This window comes from Somniosus microcephalus, chromosome 9, assembly GCF_052327205.1.
Source record: "Somniosus microcephalus isolate GS21.2 chromosome 9, FLI_Smic_1.0, whole genome shotgun sequence".
NCBI lineage: Eukaryota > Metazoa > Chordata > Chondrichthyes > Squaliformes > Somniosidae > Somniosus > Somniosus microcephalus.
The window spans coordinates 7,374,040-7,389,390 of NC_140995.1; the positions used below are offsets into that span (position 1 = coordinate 7,374,040).

General features: G+C 43.5%; 1 protein-coding gene across 7 annotated transcripts in view; it reads left to right on the forward strand.

Moving 5' to 3' along the window:
• rock2a (rho-associated, coiled-coil containing protein kinase 2a) overlaps positions 1–15,351 on the forward strand; it is a 220,863-nt gene that overhangs the window by 136,363 nt on the left and 69,149 nt on the right. For all 7 annotated transcript variants that reach the window (XM_085996310.1, XM_085996308.1, XM_085996305.1 and 4 more), the window contains exons 12-14: positions 34–82; positions 5,501–5,636; positions 12,066–12,157. In XM_085996310.1, coding sequence (XP_085852436.1) covers positions 34–82; positions 5,501–5,636; positions 12,066–12,157 — 277 coding nt within the window. The remainder of the gene's footprint in view (positions 1–33; positions 83–5,500; positions 5,637–12,065; positions 12,158–15,351) is intronic.

Here is a 15,351-nt window from a genome sequence, read left to right on the forward strand (position 1 = left end):
GACTTGATATTTACCTGTTCTTTTCATTTGTAGAACAACGAGCAGTCGCCTGGAAAAGATATCCAAAGATTTGGAAGATGAGGTACAGCTCGTTTTTTTTGTATTCTGGTCCAGGTGCATTTTAATTTTAGTCTTAATTTAGATGAATTAGATTCAGTTATACAAACAGTGTTGGCTAATTTTTAAATTGTGCATTCTGCCTCTTCCATTTCTAATATTTTGTTTGGCAGGAAGGCCAGAGTAAAGTGCAAATATAGTAATTAAATATAGTAATCAACTCTCAAAGGAAGTGGATGATGTGAAGGTTACACTAAAAGAGGAGAGTGAAGTTATGGATAGGATCGTAATAGATAGCGAAAACGTACTAAAAAAAATCAGCATTACTGAAAGTTGGTAAGCCACCTGGTCCAGATGGAATGCATCCTAGGTTACTGAAAGAAGCAAAGGTAGAAATAGCAGAGGCATTGGTCACAATCTTTCAGTCCTCTTTGGATACAGGAGTAGTGTCGAAGGACTGGAGGGTTACTAATGTTATACCACTTTTCAAGAAAGGTGAGAGGGATAAACTAAAACTAGGCCAGTTAGCTGAACATCGGTGGTGGGGAAGTTATTGGAAACCATTATCAGGGACAAAATAAACTTTCATTTGGAAAGCCATGGGTTGATCAAGGATTTGTTAAAGGCAAATCGTGTCTGACTAACTTGATTGAAATATTTGATGAGGTAACCGAGAAGGTTGATCAAGGTAGTGCGGTAGATGTTTTATATGGACTTTCGGAAGGCATTTGACAAAGTGCCACACAGGTGGCTTATTAAGAAGATGGAAGCCCATGGAATTATGGGGAAAGTGACAATATGGATACAAAATTGTCTCAGTGACAGGAATCAAAGGGTGGTGTTGGATGAATGCTTTTCAGACTAGGAGGTGGTTTGCAGTGGTGTTGGTGTATTTGGACTTTCAGAAGACTTTCGATAAGGTCCCGCATAAGAGATTAGCGTGTAAAGTTAAGGCACATGGGATTGGGGGCAAGGTACTGACTTGGATAGAGAGCTGGTTGGCAGACAGAAAGCGAAGAGTTGGAATAAATGGATCTTTTTCCGAATGGCAGGCAGTGACTAGTGGGGTACTGCAGGGATCGTTCCTTGGACCCCAGCTATTCACAATATATATTAATGATCTAGACAAGGGAACTAGATGTAATATCTCCAAATTTGCAGACGACACAAAGCTGGGTGGGCGTGTGTGCTGTGAGGAGGATGCCGAATACCTCCAGGATGATTTGGACAGGTTGGGTGATTGGGCAGAAGCATGCCAGATGCACTATAATGTGGATAAATGTGAGGTTATCCACTTTGGTGGCAAAAACAGGAAGGCAGATTATTATCTGAATGGCAATAGATTGGGAGAAGTGGAAGTGCAACGAGACCTGGGTGTCCTTGTGCACCAGTCGCTGAAGGTAAGCATGCAGGTGCAGCAGGCGGTTAAGAAGGCAAATGGCATGTTGGCCTTCGTAGCAAGAGGGTTTGAGTACAGGAACAAGGATGTCTTGCTGCAGTTATACAGGGCCTTGGTGAGACCACACCTTGAGTATTGTGTGTAGTTTTGGTCGCCTTATCTGAGGAAGGATGTTCTTGCCATGGAAGGAGTTCAGCGAAGATTCACCAGGCTGATACCTGGGATGGCAGGAATGACGTATGAGGAGAGATTGGATCGATTGGGCTTGTACTCGCTGGAGTTTAGAGGAATGAGAGGGGATCTCATTGAAACTTATAAAATTCTAACAGGACTAGACAGACTAGATGCTGGAAGGATGTTCCCGATGGTCGGGGAGTCCAGAACCAGGGGTCACAGTCTAAGGATAAGGGGTAGGCCATTTAGGACAGAGATGAGGAGGAATTTCTTCACCCAGAGAGTGGTGAACCTGTGGAATTCTCTACCACAGAAGGCAGTAGAGGCCAATTCATTAAATATATTCAAGAAGGAGTTGGATATATTTCTCAAGGCTAAAGGGATCAAGGGATATGGGGAGAAGGCAGGGACAGGGTACTGAATTTGGATGATCAGCCATGATCTCATTGAATGGCGGAGCAGGCTCGAGGGGCCGAATGGCCTACTCCTGCTCCTATCTTCTATGTTTCCTCAAGGGGTCAGTTTTGGTTCCATTACAGTCCAATTTTTATAAACGACCTAGACTCGGGTGTAGGGAGCAGCATTATAAAGTTTGCAGATGATAGGAAACTTGGCAAAGTTGTAGACTTCAGGATGACATAGACCGGATGGTGAAATGGGCAGGAGCGTGGCAGATGGAGTTCAGTGCAGAGAAGTGTGAAGTGATGCACTTTGGGAGGATTAATGTGGAAAGACAGTATGTTATCAATGGCATGGTTTTGAAAAGTACAAATGAGCAGAGAGACCTTGGTGTCCATATACACAAATCCTTAAAGGTGGCAGGGCGAGTTGATAAGGTGGCTAAAAAAAATATGGGTTATTGGGTTTGTAAATAGACGCATACAATATCAAAGCGAAGCGAACATGCTCGAACTTTATAAATCACTGGTTAGGTCTGAGCTGGAGTATTGTGGACAATTCTGGGCCCCACCCTTCAGGAAAGAAGTAAAACCCTAGGAAAGGGGACAGAGGAGCTTTACCAGGGACAAGGAACATCAGTTCTGAGGAGAGGTTGGAAAAGTTCGGACTGTTCTCCTTGGAACAGGGCAGATTAAGAGGTGAGCTAATCGAGGTTTTCAAGTTGATCAGAGGTTTTGATAGGGTAGTAGAGAGAGAAAAGCTATTGCCTTTGGCGAGTGGGTCAGTAACCAGAGGCCATAGATTTAAAATCATTGGCTGAAGATCGAGAGGGGAGATGAGGAGAATTTTTTTCACGGTGTTGTCGGGATCTGGAACGCTGCACCTGAAAAGGTGAGGGAAGCTGATTCCATAAATAATTTTAAAAAGGGAGTTAGACAGATCCTTGAGGACGAGGAACTTGCAGCATTACGGACAAAAAGCGAGGATGTGCGACGAAGCATGACTGCCCTTTCGAAGAGCCAGCACGGACACGACGGGCCGAATGGCGGCCTCCTGTGCTGTACGTTTCTATGATTTCTGACTATGCAGTTTGGGAGATAAAGAATGCTAGAAATAAAAATTGGAACAATTAAATTTAATCCACGATTTGTGAAGCTACTCCAACATCCGCATAGACATTAGTAATGTTTGACAGAAATGTAAGTCTAATTTATCTAATTAAATAGATAGAAATTGCAAGAAATATTAAGTTTAGGGGAATATTTAATGGCAACAGGTTTGAATTAGGTCGCAAGAATTCATTATAATGGATAATTCAGTATACAACATTACCTATCAAGGGAAATGGGAGGTATATAAGACTTTTATTTGACTTGCCTTTGGTAGAAGGAAGAAAAAAGAAACCCACTCTTGCGTATAGTCTTTTGAATGTGTCCAAGTTTAACATTTCTAACGTACAAAACTCCGGAAGTTTTGCACACTTGGGATGAAGTATTAAAGCTCTAATCTGCAATGCCAGTGTGTGGCAGGGCTTAAGTTTACACGTGACTCCCTGCATCAACCTTTTGTAAAGGTTCTGGAAACACGACACCACTGAGTGATGGGACATGACTATACCTGTAATTCCCCATGCTGTGAGCTTTGTTTTTAATTATGCCGCTCCAGGCAATTACCAGTAGAGGCCAAGCACTGCACAACAGGAAAAGAGGGAATAAATAAACAATCTACAGCAAGCGGGTCAGCCTGAGCCAGTGGCCGGTGAGGCGGATGGAGTTGGTGGCGAGGTTATAGAGTTTGGGCGAGGGCTAAAAACAATAACTTTGATCTTCCCCGTGTTTAGTTGAAGGAAGTTGTGGCTCATCTAAGAGTGAATGTCAGACAAGTAGTAACAGCACAGCAGCTGTGGAGAGTTGTACACGTGGAAACCGACCCCATGTATGCAGATACCACCAAGGAGTAATATGTAAATGAGGAAGAGGGAACCATGATCCTTGGGGAACTCTGGAGATAATAGCGTCTCTTCCCACCCTGCACCATTCGCAGTGATGCTCTGGCTACTCTCAGACAGGTGAGAGTGCAACTGAACAAAGGCAGTCCCACTGAGCTGAGCACTGGAGGCGAGGTGTTGGGGCGGATGATATGGTCAACCATGTTGAAAGCTGCTGCGAAGATTGGGAGGGATAATGCAGTCACCATCGCAGGGAATGTCGTTCAGAACTTTGATTTGGCCTGTTGCCGTGCTGTGGGAAGAGAAGAAACCGGATTCGATTGATTCAGGAGAGAATTGTAGGAGAAGTAGGCATGGATCTGGAAGGCAACAATGCAAGGGCCTTGGAAGGAAAAGGAAGGTTATACAGTAGATGGGGCTGTAGTTAATGAGGACCGAATTGGTGAGGCGGGGGGGTTTTGAAGGTGGGGGGTGCTGACTTCAGTGCATGAGGAGAGGGATCCTGGAATAGCTTGTATGGGAGTCAAGAGGAGAAGGTTTAGTAGGAGGCCACAACTAGGAGAAGAACACGGGGCCAGTCCTGCTCCGGCACTCTTCCCAGTGCTGTGGCATTGGCAAAGGCATGGAAGTGGACTCGAGCCACTCTCCTATTCAGGAAAAATAAATGGTGGGGGGGAAATAAAAATGTGAGAAAATAGGTTAATGTTATATAAAGAAAAACTTAAATGCAGTTCACTGCTTATACTTTTAGATTCCGAGGTACTTCCTTTTAATTTAAGATTTTTTTTCTACAGTAACTCAAATAATTGGAATACGTTGTAGTTCTGGACCAGAAGTTTAAAGTAGAACCATCTTGTGCATACCAACCAAACTTGTAAAAGGAACAATTCTAAAGAAATAATTACAGTCTGCAGAGTAGCAACTATTACAGCATATATTTGCATTCTCTCAATACTTATTCCGGTTCATGGATGAGCCATGGGCGTCTAGGTCTTTATAGAGGTTTGCATGCCAGGAGCACATCATGGGGATTCGAGAGTTCATTTTAATGGATGGAAAATCGTGGGGTGCAAGTCTGACATCCCAATATGGGCTCCAGGCACTGGGAGTGCTGCGGATGAGTATTTAATCCCTAATTCCTGCAGTGAGTTTCCTTTCCATGTCCTTGTTTTGTGCTGCTCTGCTATATGCAGAGGGCAGTGCCACAGATTTTCTTTTTAAAATTATAAATAAATAAAATGCTGCAGTTTGGGAAGGAGAGAATTGTGGTTGAGATTTCACTGGATTTATCAACTTGTTCACTTTGTTACATGTTGTAGTGATTGTTTTTTCTACATTTTAAGTGATTATTACTAGAAAATTTAAATAAAATCAAAAATATAAATAACACGATAAATAATTCAGAAGTAAAATTGTTTTAAAATCGTGCCCTTTTAAAATTATATTTCCAATTTTAGAAAAGGGATGTACACTTGGCATATACACAAAAGATCCTGTTTACTAATTAAGCCTCTGAATTTTAGATAACTTGCAGGAAAGATGTAGAATCAGCATTAAGGCAGTTGGAACGAGAAAAAGCACTTCTTCAGCACAAGAATGCAGACTATCACCGTAAAGCTGAAATGGAAGCAGATAAAAAACGTGGCCTAGAAAATGAGGGTAAGGACCAATTATATTCATCTTGTATTTTAGATTGAACCGGACATTGCATCAGGAAAAACATTTAACAGAATAGAAACCAGCTGGTATCCAGCCCAACAGGTGTAACAAAAGCAAAATACTACAGATGCTGGAAATCTTTTATAAAAAAAATAATAATAATCAGAAAATGGTGGAAATGCTCAGCCGGTCAGGCAGCATCTGTGGAGCGAGAAACAGAGTTAACGTTTCAGGTCGACGGACCCTTCATCCGAACTAGAAAAAGTTCGAGATGTAACCGGTTTTTAGCAAGTACCAAGGTGGGGGTGGGAGTGGAGGGAAGGAAATAACAAAAGGAAAAGTCTGTGATAGGGTGGAAGGCAGGAGAAATGAAACAACAAAAGGGATGATGGTGCAAGGCAAAAAGGGGAGCTAATGGGACAATAAAAGAAAAAGAAAATGGGACTAGAGTAGATGAAAATGACAAAAGCAGAATCATTACCAGCACCTGCTGACCGAAGAATTGGGAGCAGTAGTTATGATCCGAAGTTGTTGAACTTGATGTTGTCGGCTGTAAAGTGCCGAATCGCAAGATGAGGTGCTGTTCCTCGAGCAGGTGATTTACTTGTACAACCTTCAATTTGGTATATTGTATTCGCTGCTGACGATGCGATCTCTTTACACTGGGGAGACCAAACCCAGATTTGGTGATCGCTTTGCCGAACACCTCTGTTCAGTCCGCAAGCATGACCCCGAGCTTCCGGTCATTTTATTTCTCCGCCCCACTCCCACTCTGACCTCGGCCCCCTGCACTGTTCTAAAGAAGCTCAATGGAAGCTCGAGGAACTTAAGAATTAGGAGCAGGAGTAGGCCATACGGACCCTCGAGCCTGCTCCACCATTCAATAAGAGCGTGGTTGGTCTTCGACCTCAACTCCACTTTCACGACCAATCCCCATTTCACTTGATTCCCCATGAGTCCCAAAATCTGTCGACCTCCGCCTTAAATACACTCAACGATTCAGCAGCCACAGCCCCCGGGGGCAGAGAATTCCAAAGATTCACAACCCTCTGAGTGAAGAAATTCCTCCTCATCGCAGTCTTAAATGGCCGACCCCTTATCCTGAGACTATGGCCCCTAGTTCTAGACACTCCAGCCAGGGGAAACAACCTCTCAGCATCTACCCTGTCAATCCCCCTCAGAATCTTGTATGTTTCAATGAGATCACCTCTCATTCTTCTAAACTCCAGAGAGTATAGGCCCATTCTACACAATCTCTCATCATAGGACAACCCATTCATCCCAGGAATCAATCTACTGAACCTTTGTTGCACCGCCTCTAAGGAGATAGGTCCTTCCTCGGATAAGGAGAGCAAAACTGCACCTCATCTTTCAATATATGCTAGAATGAGTTACGAGTTCAGATCTAGAGTCAAAGGGGGATTGGGGGAAGGGTTGGCCTGGTACAGAAAGAAGGAAAACAGTCGAGGTAGTTGATGGATTGTCCTTTACCTTGGTGACTAAGAAATCCATGTGCTCCTCAGTTATTGTTCATGAAGGTGGGAGGGACAAGGGAGGGGGGTTTAAGGAGACAGTTTGCCATCCAGGATGATCCTTGAGTAGTGGGTGGTTTTGGCAGAAGGGAGTGAGACCCAGTGGAGCTTAATGTGGTTAAGCCAGATCTCCATCTCTAGACTCCCCTTTCCAAAAGGGAGACCATAACAAATCAGAGGAGGGGGGAATGAACATAAGAATTAGGAATAGGTCATACGGCCCCTCAAGCCTGCACTGCTATTCAATAAGATCATGGCTAATCATCAACCTCAACTCCATTTTCCCGCCTGATCCCCATATCCCTTGATTCCTCTAGAGTCCAAAAATCTATCTGTCTCAGCCTTGCATATACTCAACGACTCAGCCTCCACAGCCCTCTGGGGCAGAGAATTCCAAAGATTCACAACCCTCTGAGTGAAGAAATTCCTCCTCATCTCAGTCTTAAATGGCCAACCCCTTATCCTGAGACTATGCCCCCTAGTTCCAGACTCTCCAGCCAGGGGAAATAATCTCTCAGCATCTACAGGAAACTTTGTGATATCCGGCACTGACGGGACTGGCGTGTTGCCGATCTATCAAAACTGTCGGACATACAAAGTTAATGTTGAAGCAGACGGAGGTTTTCATCTCCGTATCTGACAACAAACACTGTTGCTTAGCAACAGCTTCTAAAGAGTCGGCTGCAGCTGCAAGCGTCTGTAGCTGAAGCTGTTGCTATAGCTACAGACCTTGCAGTGGCTGACTGGGGAAAAAAAAAGAACGAGATCTAAAAAAACTTATAGAAAACGGCTCCTGATTTTTGCCGTTCGATCGAGTATTCCGGACATACAACCTCCGGATAAACCAAGGTTTCCTGTACTTTGTCAATTCTCCTCAGAATCTTGTATGTTTCAATGAGATCACCTCTCATTCTTCTAAACCCCAGAGAGTATCGGCCCAATCTACTCAATCTCTCCTCATAGGACAGTCCTCTCATCCCAGGAATCAATCTAGTGAACCTTCATTGCTCTGCCTCTGAGGCAAGTATATCCTTCCTTTGATAAGGAGACCAAAACTGTGTACAGTACTCCAGGTGTGGTCTCACCAAGGCCCTGCACAATTGTAGTGAGACTTCCTTACTCTTATACTCTAACCCCCTTGCAATAAAGACTAACATGCCATTTGCCTTCCTAATTGCTTGCTGTACCTACATCCTAACTCTTTGTGTTTCCTGCACGAGGACACCTAAATCTCTCCGAACACCAACATTTAATAGTTTCTCACCATTTAAAAAGTACTCTTTCTATTCTTCCTACCAAAGTGAACAACCTCACATTTCCCCACATTATACTCCATCTGCCACCTTATTGCCCACTCACTTAACCTCTCTATATCCCTTTGCAGGCTCTTTGTGTTCTCCTCACAACTTATTTTCCCACCTAGCTTTGTATCATCAGCAAACTTGGATACATTACACTCGGTCCCTTCATCTAAGCCAATAATATAGATTGTAAATAGCTGAGGCCCAACACTGATCCTTGCGACACCCCACTAGTTACAGCCTGCCAACCAGAAAATTACCTATTTATCCTGACTCTGTTTTGGAAGATCACAACCAATGCACCCACTATCTCTGCAGTCAGGGGCATAACATAGAACCTACAGCACAGAGAAAGTCCATTCGGCCGAATTGTCTATCCGGTGTATATAACACAGGTGCTCTGTTCCATCCGTAGCCCCCCTAAGTTCTGTGACCTAGGAGGAGGGTTGGCTCCTAAACAGCTCACAGACAGCTATCTGTCTCTTTCCTCCCCCCCCCCCCCCCCCCCCCCCGCCCCCTCCACAGTGTAACAGAGGTGAGAATAGCTACCCTTGACATCAGCAGTTGATTGTATGGCACTAAGAAGCCCTCGTAAAATCTAGTTCAGTGAGGGTCGGGGGAAAACCCTTCAGTGGCTAGAGCCATAGCTGAGACAAAAGAAGATGGCAGTGTCTGTTGGAAACCAGTCACTACAACCCAAGAATATTGCTACAGGAGTTGTTCAGGGAATTGTTCTTGGCCCAATCATCTTCAGTTGCTTCATCAATGACCTCGCTGCCATTATAATGCCACATGCAAGGCTTCTCGCTGACTATTCCATTTTTAAGCCCTCTGATATTGGGCTGACAAGTGGCAGGTAACATTCAGGTCACATAGTGTTAGGTAGTGGCCACCTCCAACAAAGAAAAGGCCCAACCACCTGCCCCTAGCCTTCAATGGCAGCATGATCGCTGAGCCCCACCTAACATTAACACCATTGACCAGTAGCAGAACTGGACCGGCCACATCAACATCATGGCTACTAAAACAGTGTAGAGGCTGGGTTCTCTGCAAAGTGGCTCACCTCCTGACCCCTCAAAGGTTCCCCACCATCTATGGAATGCTCACCATTTGCCTGGATGAGTCAGATACAAGTTTGCTCAGGAATATTGATACCATCCAGAACAGAGCAGTCCACTTGATTTTCACTCCTGCCACAGGATTCAGTATCAACCCCTCTGTCACTGGCGCACCATGGCTACAGTATATACTGCAGAATACACGATAGCAAATCACCAAGCTTACTTTGACAGCAGCTGTCAGCCCTGTGACCTCTACCACCAAGTGCAGCAAAATAATTGAAATACAGTCATCCACAAGATCCCTTCGAAGTCTCACACCATCCTGACTTGGATGTATACTGCCGTTTCTTCATCGTCGCTGTGTCAACATGCTGGAATTGCCTACCTAACACCATTGTGGGAGCAACATAACAATAAGGATTACCTTAACCACCACCTCAGAGCAAAATAATACCGCCATGCCATTGTCATCTACATCTCGAAAACAAATTTTAAAAAAAAACCTCTGCACCTCAGCTTTGTCCTCCCAAGAAAGAAAGACCTTGCATTTATAGAGAAAATAAGAACATGAGAATTAGGAGCAGGAATAGGCCATATGACCCCTCGAGCCTGCACTGCCGTTCAATAAGATCCACTTTCCTGCCTGATCCCCATATCCCATGATTCCCTTAGAGTACAAAAATCCATCAATCTCAGCCTTGAATATACTCAGCGCCTGAGCATCCACAGCCCTCTAGGGTGGAGAATTCCAAAGATCCAAGGCTTAAAGGGTTAAATTATGAGGACAGGTTGCATAAACTTGGCTTGTATTCCCTTGATGATTAGAAGGTTGAGGAGTGATCTAATCACGGTGTTGAAAATGATAAAAAAATTCAGTAGGTTAGATACAGAGAAACGATTTCCTCTGATGGTCATCACTTTAAAATTAGAGCCGAGCCATTGAGGAGTAAAATCAGGAAGCAGTGGAAATCTGGAGCTTGTTCCCCAAAAGGCTGTGGGTGCTGGGTCAATTAAAATTTTCAGAACTGAAATCGATAGATTTTTGATGGGTAAGGGTATTAAGGAAATGGAACAAAGGCGGGTAAATGGAGTTGTGATACAGATCAGTCATTATCTAATTGAATGGCGGAAGAGGCTCAAGGGGATGAATGGCCTGCTTCTGATCCTATATCCCTTGCTCGTCCTTGAATAGAGTCATGGGATCTTTTACATCCACCTGAGGAGGCAGTTGGGCCCTCAATTTAACGTCTCATTCGCAAGACAGCACCTTTGACAGTGCAGTTTTCCCTCAGTACTGAACTGAAATGTCAATTTAAACTTTGCTTAAGTATCTGGAGTGATACCTTCTGACTCAAAGGCAAGAGTGCTGTCATTGAGCCAAGCTCTTGATGGTAGAGTCTTGCTCTGTAGAACACTAGGCTTTCCGTATTCATGTTATTTGAGACTGGATTCATGAATAGGAGCATATAGGTGGCTGTTTTTGATTGTCAGCAACATTAGTAGCATGGTATGGCAATCATTTTGTGAACACTAGAGCTTTAACTTCCAACAATCTCAATAAACATATTTTAGAATCACAATTAATGTCTACCCTATCAGCCTTTGGTAAGGTGCACACTACCACATCCCAGCGAGGGAGATTTTCGGACAGTGCCACAGTACGTACAAGAGAGTACAGGAAACTTTGTTATATCCGGCACCGACGGGACCGAGCTGTTGCCGATCTATCAAAACTGCCGGACATACAAAGTTAATGTTGAAGCATACGGAGGTTTTCATCTCCGTATCTGACAACAAACACTGTTGCTTAGCAACAGCTTGTAAACAGTCAGCCCATACCTTGGAAGCGTCTCTCTAGCTTAGCAACAGCTTCAGAGACTTTCCAGAGCCCGATTGTGGAAAACAAAGCCACGAGAAGAAAAAAAACCTAACCAAACGGCTCCTGATTTCTGCCGGTAGATCGAGGTTTCCGGACATACAACCTCCGGATAAACCAAAGTTTCCTGTACCACCTTTGGCTTCTCAGTGCCAATACTCAGTTTAGCTATTGGAGTGTAATCGAATCTGTGGAAGATCTTCAGTTGAATTAACCCCATCTGTGCACTGCTCGCTGAAAATTCCCAAATTGTTGACCAGTTAAAGAGCATGAATTGATGTCCAGATTCCTTTCCTGAAGCTTTTGTTTACTGTCTTTTACCTTGTTGACTATCTTGTAAAGTGAGGTTTGTTAGTTTCTTGGGGTGTGAGGAGGGACATTCTCAAATTCTGAGGAATCCGGAAACACTCTACCGTAGAATGCAAGACCATACAGAATAGTTTGTAGAACAGCTTGAATTGCTGAAATTTCTGTTGGAACAATACAAAAAGCCCTCTTTCTATATTGGCACTTAAAATTAATGTATATTCGAAAGTTACATACTGGTGTTATACAGAAGAGCAAAATGTTTGTGTGTCCATCACTTGCTTTTCAGATGATTGTGTAGCTGGAATATATGTAATTTTATTAGGTACTTATAACAAAATTGTGCTTCACAGTTAATAGCCTGAAGGACCAACTTGAAGATCTGAAGAAAAGGAATCAGAACTCTCAAATCTCAAATGAGAAAATGGCTCAATTACAGAGACAGGTTAGTTGTACTACTTTTTTTGAAGTAATTTTGTGAAAGACAATGGAACTGAAGTACTTACACTGACTATTTGCAATACCTGTCTGAAGATGCATTGTTTGACCTATTTATGACTTAGTAAGGTTTCTGAACATCAGGAATTGGCAGCTAGACAGTTTCCATTTTTGTCCCCACTGGCACTTCTGGTGAATTATAACAAAATCTTATTGACTTACTTGAAGCAGAATTGTTTTTTTTGTTTCATTTCAATAAAGAAAATGGAACTTTAAAGGTTCTCATTGCCTATTTATTACTTCCCTGGGCTAAAATGCTCCTGCCAGCCTGTTCAGCTTTATTTATGCCACAACCAACGGATCAGGTCAAAGCTCTGCAGTTCTGCCACATCCAGTCATGAATGGTGGTGACAATGAAACAACTAACGGAAGGAGGAGGCTTCATGAACATCCTCAATGATGGCAGAGTCTAGCATGTGAGTGCATAAGACAAAGTTGAAGTGTTCGTAACCATCTTCAGCCAGAAGTGCTGCGTGGATGATCCTTCTCGGCCTCCTCCTGAGGTCCCCACCATCACAGAAGCCAGTCTTCAGCCATTTGATTCACTCCACATGACGGCAAGCAACAGCTGAGTGCACTGGACACAGCAAAGGCTACAGTCCCTGACAACATCCCGGCTATAGTGAAGAAGATCTGTGCTCCAGAACTAGCTAAGCTGTTCCAGTACAGCTACAACACTGGCATCTACTTGGCTGTGGAAAAATGCCCAGGTATGTCCTGTCCACAAAAAGCAGGATAAATCCAACCTGGCCAATTACTGCCCCACCAGCCTACTCCCAATCATCAGCACATTTGTCATCTGCAATCCTTTCAAGCAGCACTTACTCATCAATAACCTGCTAACCAATGCTCAGTTTGGGTTCCACCAGAACACCTTGGCTTCAATGTTCCCTCTAAGCTGCGCGCGGCCGCACAGCAATCGGGAAGATACCGCGCAAGCCACTCACAAGCTGTTCCCTCTAAAGTACTGTGCGTGCACAGCCACACAACAAATTTAAAGGTACCGTGCTCAAAAATCTTTTTTGTTAGAGGGACATTGCTTGGCTCCAGACCTAATTACAGCCTGAGTCCAAACAGGAGATGAATTCCAGAGGTGAGATGAGAGTGATTGTCCTTGAAATCAAGGTATGTGACCGCGTGTGGCACCAAGGAACCCTAGTAAAACTGAAGTCAACTGGGATCAGGGAGGAAACTCTTCAGTGGCTGGAGTCATACCTGGCAAAAAGGAAGATGGTTGTGGTCATTGGAGACCAATCATTTCAGCCCCAGGACATTGCTGCAAGAGTTCCTCAGGGCAACGTGTCAGGCTAAACTATCTTCAGTTGTTTGATCAGTGACCCTTGCTCCATCATTGCTGAGGATTGTATAGTGCTCGACTCCATTCGCAGTTCCTCAGATAATGAAGCAGCCCATGCTTGCTAGCAGCAAAAACTGGACAATATCTGCAGCATTAATTTTCATGAACAGATTTCCACTTGCTTGGCAAATTCCTCATTTTTTTAATGAGGAAATACCAACACAGTGTGGACTGTGCTGGCTAATTAAAATGTCAACTTCAAACATTACATTGACTTATTTATAAAAAATAAAAAAAATATGGCAGCTTTGAAGTTTGACATTTTACTTAACTAACAAAATCAACATGCCAGCAATCAGATGTCGTCTTGTTAAAAATGCTGAAAATAAAAATTCGCAGCGAGGTGTTTGGCAGCTACGTGCACAGGGCAAATTTGAATCTTGGTTTTTAGGATCAAGATTGTTCAATGGTGTTAGTTTCTTTTAAGTTTGGTCTCCCAAGTCATCTTTATTATTCTCTTTGCAACCTGTGCTATAATTTTTTTTGGTAGCAAATTTTCTCCTGTCCTCCTGAGGTGGTTGACTTCTTGCTAATGTGCAGTTTCTGATGCTGATTTCCCTCTGGTACCTTGTCCAAGTGATCATCTTTCACATATGAGCCTTGACAGTGAATGTTGGCACGTTATTTGAACTGAGTCAGCCGTTTTATGTTGTCTGAACACTCACATTGCAGTTTTAATTTGTGCATTTGGGGAAGGCTGACAAGGCGAGGGAATACACAATAAATGGTAGGACACTGCAGAGGATCAGAGGGACCTGGGAATGTATGTCCACCGATCCCTGAAGGTAGCAGGACAGGTAGGTAAGGTGGTTAAGAAGGCATACAGGATACTTGCCTTTATTAGCTGAGGCATAGAATACAAGAGCAGGAAGATTATGCTTGAACTGTATAAAACACTAGTTAGGCCGCAGCTAGAATACTGCGTGCAGTTCTGGTCACCACATTACAGGAAAGATGTGATTGCACGAGAGGGGGTACAGAGGAGATTTACGAGGATGTTGCTTGGGCTGGGGAATTTTAGCTACGAGAAAAGATTGGACAGTCTGGAGTTTTCTTTGGAACAGAGGAGGCTGAGGGGAGACATAATAGAGGTGTATAAAATTATGAGGGGCCTAGATAGAGTGGATAGGAAGGACCTATTTCCCTTAGTAGAGAGGTCAATAACCAGGGGGCATAGATTTAAAGTAATTGGTTGGAGGTTTAGGGGGGATTTGAGGAGAAATGTTTTTCACCCAGAGGGTGGTGGGGGTCTGGAACTCTCTGCCTGAAAGGGTGGTAGAGGCAGAAACCCTCATCACATTTAAAAAGTACTTGGATATGCACTTGAAGTGCCGTAACCTACAGGGCTACGGACCAAGTGCTGGAAATTAGGATTAGGGTGGAGAGCTCTTTGTCGGCCGACGTGGACACGATGGGCCGAATGGCCTCCTTCTGTGCTGTAAATTTCTATGATTGGGAAAATTTTGTTTGATTTGCAGATCAGTGTCTAAAAGCGAGCTCCATTTAATTTCACTTAACAACTATACCAATCTTCCACACCCTTGTAGATGGGAAAATCCATCGTAGAGCACCCTCTAGTGTCATCCTTTATTAAGCACTGTTGTACAATCCAACTCCTGAGTTTTACTTTAAAACTTTTCCTTTATAAATTTATGTATTCTCTGTGTATAATAAATATGTATAGCCAGATGAACTGTGACAACTGTTTTTACACAAGATATTTGGTATCCATTTCACCCCCACCCCAAACCAAGGTAGTGAGGTATGGAAGATGTATTCAGTTA